This window comes from Ammospiza nelsoni, chromosome 2, assembly GCF_027579445.1.
Source record: "Ammospiza nelsoni isolate bAmmNel1 chromosome 2, bAmmNel1.pri, whole genome shotgun sequence".
NCBI classification, from domain to species: Eukaryota; Metazoa; Chordata; class Aves; order Passeriformes; family Passerellidae; genus Ammospiza; species Ammospiza nelsoni.
Window position 1 is genome coordinate 47,880,313 of NC_080634.1, and position 20,337 is coordinate 47,900,649.

The following is a 20,337-nucleotide window of genomic DNA, read 5'->3' on the forward strand; positions in this document are numbered from 1 at the left end:
TGTAGACATTTCTTTTATTAATCCAGTTAACCTGAATCATATGGTTTTTGTTTTGTTTTGTTTTGTTTTCACAAATGTTTTCTTTATTTCCAGCCAATCTAATGTTTGATAATCATTACTTTCAGTCATTTTTCATTGCTGAGATCACATGAGTTTTCTTTGGAGTGTTAATTTCTGTGGCTGTATTAATAGTTTAGTGCCCTCACCAGCCATTCTGGGGAAATGCTCAATCACATGTATGAGGCAGCAGGTGGGATCCATGCAGTCCTAGCTAGACCTCTGTCATGTAGAAGTCTACATCTAATATAGGCTCCCTTCATACACGAGGAAGAATTAAGCATCTTTAACGCATGAGTCATGTCATCCTAAAGTAGATGCCTAGAATAGGTCAGATGATTTGTGCCCTAAAATTGCTCCTATTTCTCTGTGTTAAAGAACAAGTCATTTATAGCTTGATGTTTCAATTCTAGCAGCCTCAAGTGAGATGAGATTAATTAATAGTCTTATATCCAGGTTGGTCATGCTTTGAAATACCCTAAAAATTCTTATTTGTCAAGAAAGCTGAAAATAGCATTACTTTTTATATTATTCTCAATTTATACATATAAAAAAGCTTTTAAAAGTTTTCTGCCTCAAGACATTTTAGTAAAAATGGCAAATGCCATGTGTTTCATGGGAAAGTCATAACACCTCTCTTTTTAATAACTGAGTCTTTCAGTTCTCTGTCTGCAAGGATGGAAAATAAATGAGTTAGATACATTAAAGGTCCAGAATAAGAACCTGCTCTTGGTGAAATTATACAATACAGGAGAAGTTAAAAAAAAGACAAAAACAAAACAACAAGACAAAACTCTTTTGGCAGGCTGAATTATTTTTATATGACACTCAAAAAATGATATGTGAAATGATCTTTTTAAACTAAACTAGGTGGCAGAGTACAGGTGAAATCGTTTTCTTTTAAAAGTGCCATAATATCTAAAACCTGACAGAGGTGTCACATTAGTGTGGTACATGTGAGAAGAACGTGTGCCAGGAACTCCTCAAGAAATGCAGGATCCTTCTGACCAGTTCTGCTCTCAGGAGTTAAAATCCTGCATAAAGCTGATGAGTAAGCTCTTGATGACTCACTGTGGCAGATGCAGTCTTTAATTCCAGGAGGGTATAAGGGAAGTGGGTGTGAATCTCGAGTAGAGGGGAGCTAGGGATGTTCCTGCCTCAGTGTCTTGGGGATAAAAGTATAGGTTTTTAATACAGCCCCAGCTATCAGCAATGCCAAACTTCTGTAAGGGGTAAGTTTGACATTACACATCACACATAGATTTTATGTGAAGCAAGGTTGGAATACCACCTACTCACAGATGGGTATAATTTTGGGGATGTCCTGCATAATTCATGTGTGGCTTTGATACTTATGAGTAATTCAGACATCAAAGCCTCAACTTAGATAACACTTCTATAACACTAAACTTCCTATAGCAAATAACCTGTAGGCTTTCATTTAAGTCCCTTAACAATAAAAAAAAAAAGGCAACTATTCCAATACTTTCTTCTTTACCTTAAGATATTTTTCATAAGGTAAGCTGGTGTGAAGTACAACATAGAAAATACTGAAGCCTGAAGTAAAGAAAAAAATCCGTATTATACTCTTCGCTGGGACTAGAAATGTAAATTTAAAGCACTAGAAAGGAGATGGGAACCTCTTTCCTGAGAGCGCACCAGATACCAGGCCCTTATGGTCACTTGGCAATATTCCCCTCTGCTTTGCCAGTGGCACAAACCTTCACTTTTCTGCAGTGCAATCTTTTAACAAGCAATTTTATGTTCTCTTCCAGGTTAGCCATCATGCATGGAAAAATCTCCCCATTAATAACCGTAAAGCTCCTTTATTGTTCTCCTTCAAATCTCCTTAAAACTTCCTTCTGACACCAAACACTTGTCACCGGCTGGGCCTGTTGCTTTTTATTCTCAAGGCTGTTTTTCCCTTATCCTTCCCCCATGGGTTTGTACTATACACCTGTTGTCTTTCATCATGGGTTAAGATCATAAGCTCTTTGGGCATAGACCATCTCTCTTATTACATGTGTCTACAGTATCCGACACAATGGAGCTGTGAGCCCTGAATGGGGCCTCCGGGTACTGCCATGATCCACTTGATAAAGAATGATGATTTTTGACATGGTGAGTTCTGCAGTTTTCCCCAAGTCATTCTGCAGTTGTTCACGCTGATATAACCAGTGTGTGAGAGCAGTGTCCTTAAATCCTAAAAAAAAAAAAGGAAAAAAAAATAAAATGGATGAATGCTTTGGAACAATTTGCTAGAGAGCAAGGACTTTTCTGCTTTGGCGTTGGGTTTTTTTTTTTCTGTTCCTGCATATTGAAATGCATGGGCTGACATGCAGCAACTCTTTCTTTTTGTAGGTTTGTACAGAACTAGAGTGATGTGACCCTGCTCTGAAGCTTCTGCATCCTGTCCTTCAAATTGCAATAAAGACTGTTAGAGTCAAATAAAAGGGGGGGTGGCTCCTGCACCACTGGCGTGAGTCAGTTCCCTAAAGGTCCGTGTGGATTCAGGACACAGCTTTTCCCTGCTGCAGTTTCCCCACTAGACATGGAAACTAGTCTCTCTCCCTCCTCTTGTGTTTAGTCACATTGGCAAGCAGAGGGATGCAGGAAAGCTGCACCAGTCAGAGCTGGACTGCTGCCTTTTGTGGTGGGGAAGGCAAGGAGAGCCACCCCCTCTACCGCATGCCCATCGAGCAGGAGGACATGCAGAGTCGATTATTTTTAATTAACCCCCTTGCAAAATTGTCCTTCTCTAGAGTTCTCTTTCAAGGCTCCACAATGACCTTCCTGGACCCCTCTACCTCAGCGGTGCACATCATCATTCACACCATGCAATCTCTTCCCCCAGCCCCCAAGATATTATATTTCTGCTTCTTTTCTCCCTGCCTCTGTCTCTCCCCCCACCATTCCCAAATGAGCCTGTCTTTAGGTTTTGTGCTCAATTCAAAGGTTTGCCAGAGTGTCCTCTCCCCCGTGCAAGGCTCCGCATCGTGCCCAGTCCTTGAGCTCTGCTCAAGAACGCTTTTGCAAATGCAGGAGACCTTCTGGCCCTTTGCTGATTCACACAGCTCTTTTCGAAGGGCAAAACCACAATAACACCAATTCTGGGCATCGTAAGAAGAAACAGAAACCCTCTCTCCACTTGCCGAGTCTCTCCCGACAGTTTTAAATAACTTCATTTTGGGGAGCGGGGGAGGGGCTGGGGGGCAAAGAGAACACATATTTCGCACTGCACCCCTATCTCCCCCCATACCACTTCCTACTCGCTTCTCCCTTCTCTCCAGCGCGCTCTTACACACTGGGGCCGAGCTAGGAGCCACGGGTGGCCCGCGGGGCGTCCCGGGCGGCGGCGGGGCCCCGGCGCTCCCCGTACCGCCAGCGGCATCCCCGAAGCTGCCCCCGGCCGCGCAGGGGCAGAGCGAGAGGGCTGCGGACTGCCGGGGCGGGGGGCCAGAGCGGAGAAGGCAAAAACTGCGGCGTGGGCAATACCGACCCGCACCACCCGCCCCAGCTCCCCGAGTTCCCGCGCCCCGCCGGTTCGCCCGCCGGAGCTGAGTTTGAAGCCCGCTTGGGACAGCGGCAGCCCGGTTACCTGCGGCAGAGCGGGCCGGGGCCGGGCTGCGGAGCGGTGCGGGGCGGGCTCGCCTCCGCCTCCCCTGCGGCGGGGCCGGGCCCCGGGCCGAGCTGGGGCTGGGCGGGCAGGGCGCTGCCCGCCCCGCTCGCCCCGCCAATGTCAGCGGGGACTCGGGCTATGCGGGCATCTCCCGAGGAGCCCGCTTCCCGCAGCGGGCGGGCGCGGTATATTTAGCATCGCGTCGCTTTATTCCTCCCCCAAAGTTTCGCCCACTTATTTATTTATTTGCCGGCGAGCGCCGCGCTGCCGCAGAGCAGCAAGAGCCGCTCCGCGCCGTGCCGAGCGCTGGAAGCGGCTCGGTATTGCAGCAGGTAGGGCTGAGCGCTAGGACCTCGGAGAATCCTTCCAGCAGCAATCAGGACTACCTTAAACCCAGCCCAATGCCTCTTCCTGCGCCACTCTGCGTGCTGGATGGAGATCCACAGTCAAGAGCTGCAGCTCAGTGCTGGAGTACAACATTTCACAGGGAGCCCTGCAGAAGCAACACCTGTTTCGAGCCAGCCAAGAAAGACACAAGCACTTGTATGTTGCTGCTTTGCTTGTGGATCGTCAATAATCCTAAACCAGTGGACATCTGCTGAGCCTCCTGAGAATTCTGGATAATAGATTTGGACGTCAAAAGTTTTTTTTTCCTTTTTCTTTTTTCCATTTTTTTTTGGATTTATCTCAGCCAACAACGTGAGATTTCCCCCCTCCCCCTTTGCAGGATTCATGCTGATGTATGCAGTCTGTTATAGAGTAAAAACAGCGCATGCCTTTCTGGAGTCAGAATCCATAAATCCTGACGTAGCCTGTGCATCTTAAAAAAAAAAAATCCCTATAACGCCTAGGTATTTAAGTTGCTATGGTCATTCTTATCTTAAACCAAATGGAGAAACTACGGATTTTTTTCTTTATTACAGTTGGATGGGCTGAAGACCGTATTGCTTGCTAAGAGCTGGGGATATATGCATTTATATAGATATACACATCTATATGTTTATAAATATGTCAGTGTGTGAGTATAAAGTGGTGGTTTCTTAGACTAACTGGTTTGACCTTGAACCTGTACCAGTCAAAACAGAATATTACTTTTATTTATGCATTTAATGGATTGAAGAAAGAACATTTTCTCTGTAACTGCGCTAGGGAGGGGAGAGGAGTGGAATATACCTAATCTTATATCTCCTGGGTTTGGCACCATCATTATTGTTTATTCTCATTCTCTAAAAGCAGAATCTTCTGATGGCTCCCTTAGGTGAAGTTGGGAACTATTTCGGTGTGCAGGATGCAGTACCCTTTGGGAATGTGCCCGTTTTGCCGGTGGATAGTCCGGTTTTGTTAAGTGACCACCTGGGTCAGTCTGAGGCAGGTGGGCTACCCAGGGGGCCTGCGGTCACGGACTTGGACCATTTAAAGGGGATCCTCAGGCGGAGGCAGCTATACTGCAGGACTGGATTTCATTTAGAAATCTTCCCCAATGGTACTATCCAGGGAACCAGGCAAGACCACAGCAGATTTGGTAGGTATTTTCCTTAACCCTTTAGTGGTCATGTGATGAAATAATGGGGCAGAACTGCGGGCGGGGGGACGGTGGGGGTGCGAGGCGGGCGGGAAGGGGGGTTTGTGTTGATGGCTGATCCGCCGAGGGGAAAAATGAATGTGTCCGGGGGTGCAGATGCACACGAGCGGCTCCGCCGCGGCGGAGCAGGAGCCCTCGCCGGGTGCTCGGTAGCGATGTTTGTGTAGCCCCAAGTTCTGCTTAACAGCAGACGCGTACTGGGAGGTGGTGGTGGCGGTGGTGGAATTTTTGCTCGGGACGTTTCTGCTGAATGATTTGATTTCGCGAGTTTAAAGGGTTTTTAATCATTAACCACCACAATTTAAAATTCACCGAGTTTCCTGGAGGGAGTGGCTCTCGTCCTATACGCAAATTGACGAGGGCTTTTCTTTCGTTCTCTCTGCCGATTACCTGCCCTAGTAACTGCCCGAATCGCACAGCCTGTCTGGTTCGCTGCTCGGCGAGGATTTAGCGGCAGCGCACCCGCAGCCAGGCTCTCCGCCCGGCCGAGCCCGCAGCCGCAGCCGTGCGGCAGTGCCGGTGACAGGCGCCCCGGGAAAGAGGGAGCGCAGGTGGGGTCCGGAGCCAGCCGGGAATCCTGCGCCAAAACCTGCCTTTCTCGAGCTGTGTGGCGTGTCACGGCGAATTTGAAAAGAGCATTCCCTGGGTTTCCTTTCCAGGGAACGCTGTTTGTGACTCTGCAGCGAGGGCTGCTGGCCCCGGCCGCTCCGGAGAGCCTGTGCACGCACACACGCACACACGCACACATGCACACGCGAGTCCAGTGGGCCTGGAGCTTTTCGGCTGCCAGGGAGTCTGTTAAAGGCCCGGCAGATTGAATGTATGAAAGTGACTAAAACAGTCTGGCTGAGCTGATACTTTGGGGGTTTTTTTAAGGAGGGGTGCGGAAAATATGCCAGGTTAGCTCGCCACGCTCCCAGCTGTTGGAAGGAGTTAACTTGAGAGTGAACCAACCTGACAACACTTAAATTCGGTCATAAAAACAAAGTCCTGTGTTGATTTTTTTTCTCTCCTTGTATTTTAATGCCAGATGTTGAACGATATCTAAGCTGCACTTTATTGCTTTGTGAAGCTATTTAGATAATGCCGGTGTTGTAGGAGATGATCTCCAAAGGGCTCATAAGGGAAGCGGAGAGGGAGGGACGGGGGAGGAGAGGACTGAGGCTCTCGCATGGTCGCAGGTTCATCCTCCATCCCCCTCCATCCGCTGCTCCCTGACACTCTCACGCTGCTTACAGGCCCTTCCTCCCTCCCACGCCGCCCGCCCGCGGTCTCCGGGGCTGGGTGCGGGGTGGGGGTAGCCTCGCGGCTCTCCCGGGGGCGCAACATCCACGCTTCCTGGCGAGAAAAAGTGCGGAAAGTGTTTCAGGCAGACGCGTAGTGAGGGGAGCGGGGCGGGGGGGCGGGGGTGTGTTGCAGCCAGGCGTTTTCCTTGGCACGGGCAGGCGCCGCGCGTGGCTGCCGCAGGTTCCCCGTGCCCGCTGCGCTGCGGGCTCGGGGCGGCGGGCTCGGGGCGGCGCGGAGCGGAGCGGGGCCGCAGCAGGTGTAGGGCGCTGCGCGCACCGGCAGCCGCGGCGGCGGGGGGCGGCCGCCCGCGGGGCCCCGCCGCCCCCGAAGGAGGGCCGCCAGCTGCTCCCTTCGCAAGGCGGCCGTGACCACATTATTCGTGGCGTCTATTTTTAAAAATGGCTTTCCAGCCGCAGTTGTAGGAAGCTGACAATTCCGAGGTGCAGTTCTTCCACCCCTTGCAGCTCCTTGGCTTTAAATAGATTTTTTTTTTTTTTTTTTTTTTTTTGTCCTTGTCGGTTTGATCTCTCTCTTCCCCCCACCGGGACGCGCTTCAGTGGTAACTCTGTTTCCCATGCAGCGCGCCTGTGATGCCCCTGCTCGCTCCGGGGCTGGGAAGACCGGGCACGGCAAACCCGTGGGATGCCTAGGGGCTCCCGGCTTCTTTGCGGGAAGGTACTTTTGTATCGGTGCCGTGACATGGCTGTTGTGTTTGCCGGAAGGTCACAGAATAGCTGGTGCTATTTGAGTTTTGGTGATTTTGAAATCTTCTGATGATCCTGGGGAGGTCTGCATCCCATCTCGGGAGCTGCCCTGGGGAGAGCGGGCTCACATGGTCTCCTGCGAGCGTGTGCGGGAAACCTGCGTGCGCGTGTGGATGCGGGGGTGCGCGTCAGAAGGAAGTTTTTCTCCAGGAATAAGGAGGACAAAGAGAAAACCCCGGGGGCTGCGCGTAAACTCCTCTCTGGGCTCTGCCCTGTTGGAATCCCCCTCCCCGCACACACCTCTGGAGAGACATCAGATAAGAGTAATTCTTTTGTGATGCTATGTTGGATGTGTGCCTATTGCGTACAATGAACCGAGCCATATTGTGTGTCTATACTCGCCCGGTTCTGGGAGCCCTGGCATTTCGCAATTCCTGCAGCAAGATGTCCATCTCTAAAAGAAAAGCTCCCCGGGAGAACCCGGCTGGGTCCCCCCCGTAATGTGATCTCAGGTGATCAAAGCCTTATCTCTCCCGGGTCACAAAAGAAATTTTTTTGATGCAGTCTCCTTTAGTGTAGGGCATTGGCTAGACAGTAGAGTCATTGTAAATTCAGGAACTCTTTAACAGCGGAGAGGCGTGTCTCTGTGCGTCAGCACAAGTACTGCATGCACAGCACTAAAAAAATAGGAGCATGCAGGAAAAGGAAAAAAAAAAAAGCTTGTCAGCAGGTGACCTCCGCTCCCCGGGACCTGCTGCTACAAGGAACCGCTGCGTTCATCATCTGCGGGAGCCGCGCAGCCGCCCGCCCTCCGCCTGCCCGGCCCGCCCTGCCTTGCTCGGGCGCTGGGCTGGCGGGGCGGGCTGAGGGCCGGGCGGGCGCGGGGGCGGCTCCGGCCGGGGGTCCCTGCGCTGCCGCCCCTCCGTGCCGGGCGCGGTGGGCGGGCCTGCCCCCAGCGCTGTCTCCGGGGAGAGCCAGCAGGCCGGGGCGGGGGGAAGGTGATGCGTGCGGGGAAGGCGCTGGCCCCCGGCACGGGGAATCGTGGGCCAGGTTTTAGGCGGAGGGAAAGGCGCCGAGCAGGCCCGACAGTCTCCTCCGCTATTGAGCGTTGCGGAGGGGAGGGGATGGGGGGCGGGCAGGGGCGCTGTGGGAGCCTGAAACTGAAGCAGGGCCCTGCTGCCTGGGGGTGCCGTGTCTGTCTGCGCTCCCGTCTTTTAATTGGCATCATGTGGGGGAGCGGGCGGGGTGGTGACAGCTGCGACAGGCGGGACGCATCTCGGCGGAGCGCTCAGCCTCGCGCAGCCCCGCTCCGCAGCCGCGGCCGGAGGGCGGGAGGCCGAGAGGGGGGCGCCGGGGGCAGGGGGCGCAGGGGGAGCTCCTTCCCTCGCCCCGTCTCTGCGCTGACCTCCCGGCGGCTTCTGAGACACGAGGGGCTCCGCTCCCCTCGCCCCGCTGCCCGGGGAGAGAACAGGCCGGAGGGTCCCCCAGCGGTCCCCCTGCGCTCCCCTTCCCCTGGAAGCCGTACCAAGAGGGGGCTGGCAGAGATATTTGCTCGCTGTCTTCGTTGTCAGAGATGGTCTGCTGCACTGCTAAGGGAAAGCTGAACTGCTCCACTCCATTGATACAAAGAAATGAGACAAAAATGAGCAAAGGGCAAACCATCAACAACATAAAATTGTGCAGTTACAGAGGTGTTCATTGCGTAAAAGCTAAGGAAAATGCTTCTGTAGGCCTGCTTTTAACCATAGCTAAGACAAATGCAAATTAAAATTTTGCTTTAGTGAACAACACACCTCCTCTCACCTGTGAGTGTGTCAGGAGAGCAGGACAGCATTTATGTCAGGCTGCGGTCCTGCACCATTCAGCGTGGTCTGAGCTGTATCATGTAGAAGAAGGTGTGTGAAGGGCTGATGTGGGCATGTAGGAAACTTTCATCCTATCCTTGTGAAGGAATGGATCTTTGAGTATTTTCCTTAATAAAACCACTTCAATACAGTGAGAAGAAATTCAGCACCCCATGTGCTGACTTATTTCCTCTCTACTTCTCTTCCTTTCCACATTTTTTAGCTATAAATAGGGCCCTAGCTTTCAAAGTTTGGAGTTGTCCTGATTTTCATTTGATACAGCCTCATTTTGAAGAGGATTGTCTATTTTAATATCTAGTTCAGGCCCTAAGTATTATCTGTATATTATAGACACTATACAGTGAAAATATGCACAGAACTGTGGGACAAACGCAATCCTTTAGCTGACAAGACTTCTGTAAGACTGGATGCTTGGCCCCAGATAATCTCTTGAAGGACTTAATATGGCACATAAAACTTGCTGTGAGTAGGCTTTTGAGTATTTCAAATGAAGAAGTCTCAATTCTGATCTTAAATATGTGCATGCTCTTTGCCAAGTACCTTAAATTAATTTTCTGCACTTACGATCGGACGTGACAGTGCCTTTTTTGTTCTTTTGGTGCAGAAAGCAGTGTGCATTCAAATATTTGAAATGATGACAGCAATTAAAGACTACATTTGGACTGATATGAAAAATGCCAGACTCACTAACTTAGCTATAGTAGTGTCTAATACACACTTAATGTAAGATTTAAACTCAGTTAAAATTGCTTGGTAACATGTATCAAGTAATATGATATTTTGGTAAAAGCTTTAGAGAAAAAGCCTTAGTAAGAAATCTGAAAGTATTGCATGTCCAGATATAATGGGAATTTTAAAATTGTTTCAATGCATCAATTGTATCTAAGACACTACATATACCAGACAAAAGGTGTGCTGCCACTTATTATTACTTAAATAATTACATAGTGGCAAAATATTTCCCCCAGTATTTTTTATTTGTGCATATGTAGAGAATAATTTAAAATGACCAGGCCTTAAAAAAGGTTATCAAAACAATAATACTGTGGCATTTGTAGTGCTGAATAATATATAAGGTAATGATCAATACTCCCTTACAGGGAATACTTTTCATCTTTACATTAGCTTGGCTATAAATTTTCCCTATTGGCTTCAACTTGTGCTATGTTCAATCTCTGCAATTCATGCCTGCTATTGATTAGTGCACAACTATTTTGTAAGAGACGCCAAATTAATTGTTAAAAAAAGCCACAAAATGCCTTTTTATTTGCCATGTGAGGCTCAACACACACGATACTGTTATTTCATTATTTCATATACATATAATTTCCAATAAGCTTTAAAAATAGTTATGCAGTGTACTTGGACATGAAAATTCACATAATGTATTGAAAATGCTACTCTGTGCAGGACACACCTTATTTTGTGACTCAGAAAGTAGCATAACACAGCAGCATGCTTCTGAATGCTGCTGGATAACTTCCTGTGAGACCATTACAGTCTTAGATGAGCACTCCTAAAGAGGAAGAAATTTCCATTTTTTAACACAGGATTACTAGGCTTATGCCAGATTTCACCAGTAGCATCCTCACTGAAGAGGTAAGCAATTTGCAGGGAAGGCTGCCAGAAAATCCCCAAACCCTCAGAACCAGATGAGCCAATACTTGATACAGATACTTGTACTGTGCACATGGATGCTGAACCTTGGAGCTTTGCAAAAGCAGTGCTTCTCTGCAAAGTATTCTTGTTTCTAAGTGAACAAATGTCGGTGTAAGGTTGCTGTTATTTGCATGGGAAAACTTGATCATGTACACACTGTTACACTTAGGTGTAGGATGTTTTAATGTCTGAATTTTAGATGAGTAAATGATAACACACCAGAGAGAATGGTTACTATCTAAACAGAAATGCATGACACTGGACTATACTAAGGATTTTCATTTCTCAAGCCTCTGGAAGATCATACTGTGAGTAAATCTTTCCCTGTATTTCTGATTCATTGATGTCTGAAAGGAGATCTTTTGGTTCCATGTGTAACATTGCTTTATTTCATAATTCCAATTAAAATGCCTATTTTTTCAGAATTTATTTTGCAAGACAAGTTTCATAGGTTCCTCATTCCTGCTAATTTTGGCAATCTAAAAACTTTTTTTTTCTCTGAATATATTATCTGTTGTGCAAATCAGAATAACTGAGCTTGAGATACGTGTTTAGGAATGATGAGAAAGATTGGGGCAATCTCTAAATTTGATACATTAATGCTGTCTGCAGTGCATCATTCTAACAAAGACCCAAAGTACTTGAAGTAATGTATATTAATTTTGTCCTCATCTTCCAAACAACTCAAAAATGGGAAAAAAGCCTTGAAAATAGCTGCTTGACACTCAGGGATAAGTCATATCTGGGGAAAAAAATCTTTCAATAGGAACAGTTCATACATTGTTTGTTTTTTCCTTCATTTCATAGGTATACTGGAATTTATCAGTATAGCAGTGGGCTTGGTCAGCATCCGAGGAGTCGACAGTGGACTTTACCTTGGAATGAATGAGAAAGGAGAACTGTATGGCTCGGTGAGTTCCTGCTAGCCTTGGGCAGTTTTAATCCTTACATTCTGTGGGGAAACACTGGCTAGCTCCTACAAGCTCCCATTGCACTATGTGTGTGTGCTGTATGAGCACTCTTTCTGTTCTGAATATCTTGCAATCTAATTCAAAACAAGACCCTGTGGGTGACATAATGAATGTGGGAGAGAGAAAAGGTGACAAAATCAGGAATGAGTAATAATGCAGATGAATGGCAATTTAGATACAAACGATAGAGATTGATGGCCAGAGCTGGTCACTGAAGACTAAAGGATGTACTCTAAGATTTGTAAATGTCTCCTGTCAGTGGAAACCTAAATCCAGACAAAGCAGATTCCTTTTGTGTGTAGGCAGAGAGCTTTCTAGGAATTGACAAAATAAGGTAGAGGGGGAGGAAAAGGGTGGCATATGTGGATGAGAGAATGAGAAACAAGAGTATGACAGAAGTTATAAAAAGAATAGGAATGAGGGCAAGAGGCTTGGTGATCTTGTCCTGAAAGTTTCGTTGGTGCTCCCTGAGGGATGGCAGCAGGAGGGAGTAACGGGTGTGAGGGAGGAGTAAAACTTGGTATTTCAGATGTGGGAGTTTGCCAGCCTACCTGCAGCTGATGGGTGACTGTTCTTGGCAGATGGGCTGTCTTCCAGCAGAGCAGAGAGAGAGAGAGTGTGTGTGTATGTGTGTGTGTGCATGTGTTGGTATGACGTGGCTCTTACCTGGGACTATTGGAGGCATCTGATGTACAACCGGCTTCGTACCCTGGGTAGATCGTGGGCAGGTTCATCTGGAATTTGGCAGATAATTCCCCAGATGGTAGAAGGCAAGCTCTTCTAGCAGTAAAATATCAACTTCCAAAGCTTACAAGCGGTTGTATTTGAGGAAAAGGGTGGCAGGATTGAAGGGTAAGTGAATATCTGAGGCAAAAGTGAATATCTGAAACGAAGTGAAGCTGTGTATTCACAGAAGTTCATTAGAAGCAGAGGAGAAGGGTACAATGATCCATTGTAATGTAGTGTAAATGTTGAAGAGAAGCACTCAAAAAGAAGTTAAAGTGATAGAGAAGGGCTTTGAATGTAATTGAAGACACCTGTATCACAGGGGAGTAGCAGTAACAGGGAGAAGGGTGGGGATGGCAGTGAGAGTAGGAGAAAACATGAGATGATGGCTGTGAGTGGGCAGGTGAAAACAGAAGGAATAAGAGGGAAGTCCAACTTCTATGTACGTTATCCATGTAGAAGTGTGAGCAAGTGAAACTAGGAAAGTCCAGCAGCAGTGTTTCCATAAGGGTGTCCAGGTTCACTGATCTCTTTCTAGCAAAATTTTGTGTGAGAGAGATGAGGAGGATTATCTTCTCAAGTTAGGTGAGGAAGCCGGGAGATGCAGATAATGACAGTGTATGCCATTAGGCAGAAAAAGAGGTGGTAAAATGAGGGGCAAGGCTGGGATGGAGGATGAGTGGACGTGGGAGAAGGGGAGATGCAGAGGTGGTGAGAGCCAGTGAGCAGGAAAGGCCAAAGAAACTGAATTTAGCATAAATGTCAATATGGAGCAGGTAAAGTTTGGAAGGATGGAGAGGGAGTGAGAAAAGGAATTGATGCAATGACAGATGTAAACCAGTTGCCTGTGAGGAGCAAGTTGTCATAAGTCATAGTCCTTGTGCAGCTGATGAATGTGATAAAGAACTAGCAAAGTACATGAGTACATCAGGTTCAGTTAGGCAGCAAAAAGGCAGAACAACAACAACAGTAATATGAATCAGTAATGTTGATAGTCATCAGTGAGAGTAATTGTTTCAACACATAAACATAGTGAATCAGTTACTCTGCATTTCAGATATTCTGAGACTGGAATATGGTTATTGATAGAGCTTAAATGCATAGACTTGGGAAAGCAAACGTTACATAACTTTCCTGTGCAATTTATGTTTTGTATTTGCAATATATTTGGCTGTCAGAGTGAATTAGTCAAGACAATCTTTGCTGAAGAAATATACACAAGAAATTCTTTGCAAATTAGTAAGCTCACTGCATTTATAAAATAGTTGTTCCATGAACAGCAGTTCTAAAGGAGCCTGCTTTCCTAAGGAGCTGTGTCCCACAGTACAAGGCATGGGTCTCTTTGACATTCTGTCCCTGCAGTAGCATAAATTCCCTAGCCTTTTGTGTTTCTTGTATGGAGAAAGGGACAGTGTTAGCTGTCCATGCTCACCAGACTGTCAGTTTGCAGGGATTACATAGCTCTCCACTCCCAAGTGGGATGTGCAAATAATTTCTCTTCTTTACTCTGGCTCTGATTAGTTGCAAAACTGATAGGAACTTAATTTTCTTGAAGACCTTTGCCTCCTAATTGAAACTGGTTGACAAGCTAAGGAGAGACAAGCAGGCAAATGGATGTACAGTATAATTGGATAACCTCTTTTTCCTAAGAAATGACGCTAAAAATATGAAGCCATTCATAACGGAGAACTGGCAATCTCTGAGGCTAGAATGCAAAGTTCAGGTTAAAATCTGATGGATGATAGGGCTTATTGTCAGCCTCCAGAGATGGGACATACTAAAGAGTGATGGTAATTGAATTACATTACTTCCAATGAAATATAACCTCTAATGGCTACTCAGTGTGATGATGCTTTAAAGCCTTGTCAACACTAGCAATCCTAGTGCCTATATTTCAGCAACTGTCAGCTCCCTTAGAAACACTGAGATAAGCAGGCCTCAGAGCAGATTTTTGTGTAGAATTGTCTGGACATTTTTAAGTGACAGTGTTTTGCTTTTGGTTCTGGTAAAAAAAATGTAATTAATTGAAAGTGAAGTTCTCTGATGGGAATGAATTTGCTGCTTGAATCAGAAGCAAGTCACAATCCAGTACAGAATTATCTCTCTGGCAAAGTAGAAGATCAGATTAAAAGAAATTAGTTTTGAGACTGATGTGTGGTAGACTGTGAAAAAGTTACATCAATTTTTCACCTGCATTAAGCAGACCAATCTTTCCAGCTGAACTGCTCTGTAGCACCAGTAAGTTGTCCTTGTGCTGCTGTGTTGTGAGGTGTATCCCTCTGTCTTGGTTTATTCCCTAGGGGCTGTGAGCAGCATCAGCTTTGTCACCTAGCAGGTACATTTAAGACACTGTGTCTGTGTTTCCTAAGATGGGAAACCCACACACAACTGAGCAGCAGCCTAAGAAATGCTTGGTCTTGCTCTGCATCAGCACTGGGGATCTAAGTAGGTGCTTAGATTCACAGCTTGTGCAGCATTCAGTACTCGACACTATTGGAATACATGCCCTGTGTCTGACACTATCACATTTATATTCTAATTACTGCATGAAAAATACATTAGGCATGAACCAAATCAGTGACCTAAAAGACCTCTATCCTTCTATATTTGTATTTGAAACATTTGACACAGGAAGGTTTTTGTCCAGCATAATTGTGGTGCCACTGGAGATGGGACATATGGCCAAGCACAGCAGCCAGGATGGGTGATTGCTGCCAGTTTTTATGAAAGACAAGAGTAGAGGCAGTTTCAGCATATCTTGATCCAGTCACATCCCTCTTGGCCTTCTCAAAGTTCTGCTTTCCTCATAGATTAGCTGCTTGACAAGCTCTTCCCACCTCCCCACTCTCACAGGGGTCAGTTCCTGCTGCATTCTCTGGTCAGAAGAGCACAGTGTCTCTCATGCTGCTTTCAGGCAGATGTGTAACATAATGTGGCTGTTCTCAAATTCCTCCTCATGCCATGGATTTGGCCAGGGGAAGCTGAAAATACATGCACATGGTGCTGCAGGGGAACCATTGGTAGCTACCTAACAATGACTCTGAGCCTGGTTGGTGACAGCAGCTTTCCCTCCTGCCTCATCTGTCCCTGCTTTCCCTTTACCTTGCCTTTCCCTGGCAGCCTGCAGCTATGACTCATCATGTTTCACAGCAGCTACTGTGCTTGCCACTGGAAAGGAGGAAAATGCAAACTACAGATAGGACCCAAAGGGGGTTAAGACGAGATACGAAGACCTTTTCCTTCCCAAGTGCCAAACAGCTTTTACCAACATGTCTGGCAAGGACGTTAGCAAATGTGTGTGAGCTGTGTTCCTCAGGGCCATGCCACAGAGGGAGGGAGGTCTTCCTGATCTGATTGCACAACCTTCATGCTTTTGTAGGCTTTCCCCATTATCATGCTGCCTTTGGGAATATTAGCAGATATTATAACTATTACATTGTGAATCACTCTCTAATTTTCTTCCAGCCTGTGTAATAGTAACTGTGTTAATCATTTAAATTGTTTGCTGTATTTCCATCCTTTATACAGCAGTATTTAGAGGTGCTCCCATCACTCTGGCAAGGGACATTGCTGAGTTTATGTCATGCCGGTCGTTGTATGGTCAAATACTAATTTGAAAACCTAGCAAAAATGAATATTCCCACTGCAGGCTGTCCTCTGAGGGAGTTTTGTGCTACCTCAAGCACAGACCAAGCAGGAACATGGGACACCCTTGCCTCAGCTGCCCTGGCTGTCCTGGGCTTTTCTGCAGCAGAGAGCTGTGCTGCATCTGACTGCTGCCATGCCCACCTCACTGATCTCTCACAGACATGCACCTGCCCCATTCCTCTCCTCAGACTGAATATAAATAAATTTTTTTTGGTGGTGGGTGTAGTGAGGCACAGGAACAGGTTGCCAAGAGACACTGTAGATGCCCCATTGCTGAAAACATTCAGTCAGGTTGGACCAGGCTCTGAGCAACCTGATGTAGTTGAAGATGTGCATTGCAGGGGGGTTAGACTAAGTGAGATTTAAAAGTCCTTTTCAACCCAAACCATTCTGTGAAATGCTGGTGCCTCCACTGCTTCTTGTGCCCTTGGCAGGTGACAAAAGACAGCTCAGGTTGGTGCTCAGGAAGAATTTTGGTTGCTGCAAGATCTAGAGAAGCTACCAGGAAAGCTGTGCAGGTGGGGAGAGGAAGGCAGGAGTGGAGATGGAGGAGTTGTTGAGGAAGGGGGGAAAGAGTGCTTGGAAGGAGAGTTCAGGGCAGCATACGGAGCTTAATTTACTCACAGAGCAGCTGGGACAGAGCTGAAGAGCTCAGATCAGGAGCCAGGGAGGGAAGCTCCACACCTCTGGGCTGCAGACTTACAGGGTGTGTGCTGCAAGGTGAGATGTAGGAACGCTTTTAACAGGGTCATAAATTGCTGTCCTTCAAAAAGTGAACTGAAAGCTTGATCTGAGAGACTAAACTAGCCTTTTGCTCCTGAAACATTGGGGAGAGGGTGGAGGAGGAGGAGAGAGAGAGAGAGAGAGAGTACTGTCCTTGAAGAAACATGTTTTCCCAGTAAGTGTGCAGGGAGGTGACGATATGCCTCTTTATTGTCCCAGCAGGGCTGCACCTGCAGAGTTTTATGCTTTTGTTTGGGTCCCCACAGTCCTGGAAGAGCTGCGAAGCTACAAAGACTGGTGAACAGAAATTTTTCTGATAAAAAAAGGACAATTTTCATAGTTTACTGAAAATTGCTTGGTGTAGGCAAGGATTTCTTTGGCTGCATTCTAAAAATATCTTTTATGCTCCTGTGCAAATAAAGGAAGGGAATTGTTCAGCCCTTCAAATGGTAGGTCAAGGTGCACGGAAACAACACGAAGAAAAAAGCAGGTTGAAAGTGCATGTTGGTAACAGCATTTGGGCCAGGTATATAATTACTACAGGTGCTTAAGAACTGGATAAATAAATAAATTACCCTCCAGTATCATCACACTTTCCTTTTAAATACCTCTGATCTAAAATGATTCCATATGTTTCAGGTTGATTTTTAAAAAAATAATAATCTGAATTATCTGTTCTCAGTGTCTAGGTGCCACAGTTGGTGTGAGCCTGGAAACAGAACAGTCTCAGTGCACAATTTTTGGAAGGAGAATTAAAAGCAATTTCCTTCAGTGAAGGCAGAGACTTCTGGGCTGAGAGTGGTCAAATCCCAGGAGGGATAATGGCTGTGGCACCTGGTTTAACGCCCTTCTGCTTGTGTTAGTGTTATTATTTACAATAATAATGTGGCTCCTGGTAAATGGTATAAATGGAGAGACAGAGGGTGATTCCTATGGCAGCTGGCTTGTAAGGAGTGGTCAGGCTTTCTGCACGAGCAGCTTTGCTCAGGAAAACCTGGCACTGCCATGATCAAAAACCTGATGGTGTCTTTTACTGACGACAGCGACTCGTGTCTCCCTGGGTAAATCTGCTTTAAGCAGGAGACTGCAAGAAGCAGGCCTGTAGTTAATTTGATGGGCAAACTCTGAAGAGGCCCAGTTCAAAAAGGTGATTATGGCTCTGAATGTTAAGGAAATCTGAAAATTTGTCAGACATGCAGAAATCCTGTGGAAGTGGTATCCCAGCAAGGGTGAAACTGCATGTAACGATTTGAAGGTTGTGAGAGCTTGGCAGAGGGTCTGCAGAGAATGGGAGAAGAACGGCTTGCAGAAAAGATTGTGTCTTAGAGATGTAGAAGCATGGGCATGAAATGGAAATTGATGCAGTAAAGCTGATTTGGGCCCTGAAATGAGTACTTAACTTTTTATAAGGTGAAAAGTTTTTAAGCTATATGCCTGGAAAGGGAACAGAAGTCTTTACCAACATGATGTATTCAGGAGGGAGTATAAATGCAATACAGTTTGAATGTGGATGCTAACTGGGCTAGCCCTGTTTCTGACAAAATCCTTTGGGTGGTAAGGTGTCTGGGGAGCTCCCTGCTGTGGGATGAACAAAGGCAGTAGGGGCAGCCAATACTGCTACTGAAAGAAGTGGCGATTTTCCCTCCAACCATCCATCCCCTCCCTTTTGCTGGCACAAATGTTTCTTTGCTGCCTGGGGAATTGAAGCACGAAACTGGAAAACAAATCTGGCCAAGCAAAAGGGCTTCGGCCACAGTGGTTCCCTTCCAGGTCACTGGAAGGTGCAGCACAAAGGTGGGAGCAAACCCTGGGTGAGGGAGTGTTTGCTTCCCTCTGAGGCAATTTCCATCCTTGAGTGTGTGTGTACCTGGGGCTGTGTGGTTTGTGTTTGGCTGCAGGGCTATCAGTCTGGCTTGGGATGCCCTTGGGACATTAGGAACATCCTTTTAAATGGAAGAGTAGAGGAAGTACATGCATGATGAGTTTACTGAAGCAGGATAAATAGTTTCAGGCAAGCATGGTATTTTATTTTTGGTAGGAATATCTTTTTCTAGAAATGGAAAATAGTGATAATCTTCAGGGCTGTGTTAGGTATGACCTACAAAACAGAATGTTACAGTGGGTAGAATGAGTGTTATTAGAAGACTTGCATGATAGATGGTGAAAACTCTGAAGAGAAGACAGCAATGGGGAGTGCTGAAAGGTTTTAGACTGGAGTGAAGCTATTAGTGGAGTTTTTATGGATTGGTCCCTGGACTGATTTTATTCCCTGGTTTTATTAGGGACATTAAACATCTTGTCATAAAATGGTAGTGGTGTGTTATTGAAATTTTTGCAAAGCTGGGAAATATTTTCAGCAGAGGAGGCAACCTCACAGAATGGTCTTGGTGCCTAAAATATTTACGCATGAGGAGAGCTCTATCAGTGCCACTCCATACAACACTAGGAGGATCCAGTCTAAATACAAAATGCAGTTTGTCACTGTGTTAAAGATGATGAATTGAAACCAAAACAGGTACAGAAAGGGCATGCTGGGATTATCAGAGGGATGAAAAGACTATCGAATGATAGACTCTAAAGATCTTGACTGACTTAGCCTGAGAATGAAAACTGAGAGGGTATGCTCTTGCTCTCTGTAAGTACTTTGAGGTGTAACACTAGGGAGGAAAAATAGGTCCTTGAAATAGAGTACAAGAATGGATTGGTTTGAATGGGTCACAAGAAAGCTTAGGCTGCATAATGAGGAAGATTCAGGCTTCCTCCCATTTCAGGAAATGGGTTTTTGAGCTGTCCAGAGGGATTTTTGCAGGGAGGTGTAGATGAGACCTAAATGCTTTCTCTGCACTGTACAGTAAGAAGCAGCTTTGTGACTGTGGAAATTTCCTGGGTGGAGGGTATAGATCTGAGAAAAGTCCATATACTTGAGTTTCCTCATCTACTTCACCCTTGCAGATAACCAATCTTAGAATTTGGATGGGCAGTTTTGCTGAAAGCTGGGTACTGTTAAATGGTGTTCCCCACAAGCACCAGCATGGGGAATGAGGCAGGAACTGCAACCTGCTCAGCAAGGTATGAAGGAATCTATAGAATTAAAAGGTCTTTTGAGATGGGGGCACAGGTTTAGGAAAAAAATGATAGGTCAGTACACTTGACACAGGTGATAATGGGAGAAAGCTTTGTGAGAAACTGCAACTTTTGTGGTTGTTTTTGAACTACGGCTTCAGTTTTTTTTAAATCAGAACTTCATAGACGTGAACACTGTCACCAAAGAGGGACACTTACTAGTAGTGTTCTGTGAGATAGATACTACACTTTTCCTCAAGTCTATGGTCTTCCTCAGAGGACTAAATTTCAAATGCTCACTAGGTCTGAAGATAATTTCTTCTGGGACAAACTCTCAGTGATCTCCCTGCCTTGGTCTGCAATTCTATGTCGATCTTAGATTCTCACTACATGCCTGGGACAGGACAGTATGAGTAACTTCTATATAAATTAC

The 20,337-nt window shown here is 46.3% G+C and overlaps 1 protein-coding gene and 1 long non-coding RNA gene across 2 annotated transcripts in view; one reads left to right on the forward strand and one right to left on the reverse strand.

The window, feature by feature from the left end:
- Positions 1-1,294: 1,294 nt before the first annotated feature.
- LOC132070282 (uncharacterized) lies at positions 1,295-3,845 on the reverse strand. The gene is made up of 2 exons (XR_009417936.1): positions 3,656-3,845; positions 1,295-2,260 (listed from the first exon to the last, which is right to left on the reverse strand). It is a non-coding gene; the product is annotated as an uncharacterized LOC132070282 (long non-coding RNA).
- Positions 3,846-4,078: 233 nt separating this feature from the next.
- The window catches only part of FGF9 (fibroblast growth factor 9), a 29,211-nt gene continuing 12,952 nt past the window's right edge, over positions 4,079-20,337 (forward strand). The window contains exons 1-2 of the mRNA XM_059467057.1: positions 4,079-5,198; positions 11,581-11,684. Of these exons, the coding sequence (XP_059323040.1) occupies positions 4,922-5,198; positions 11,581-11,684 (381 nt within the window). The 5' untranslated portion in view covers positions 4,079-4,921. The remainder of the gene's footprint in view (positions 5,199-11,580; positions 11,685-20,337) is intronic.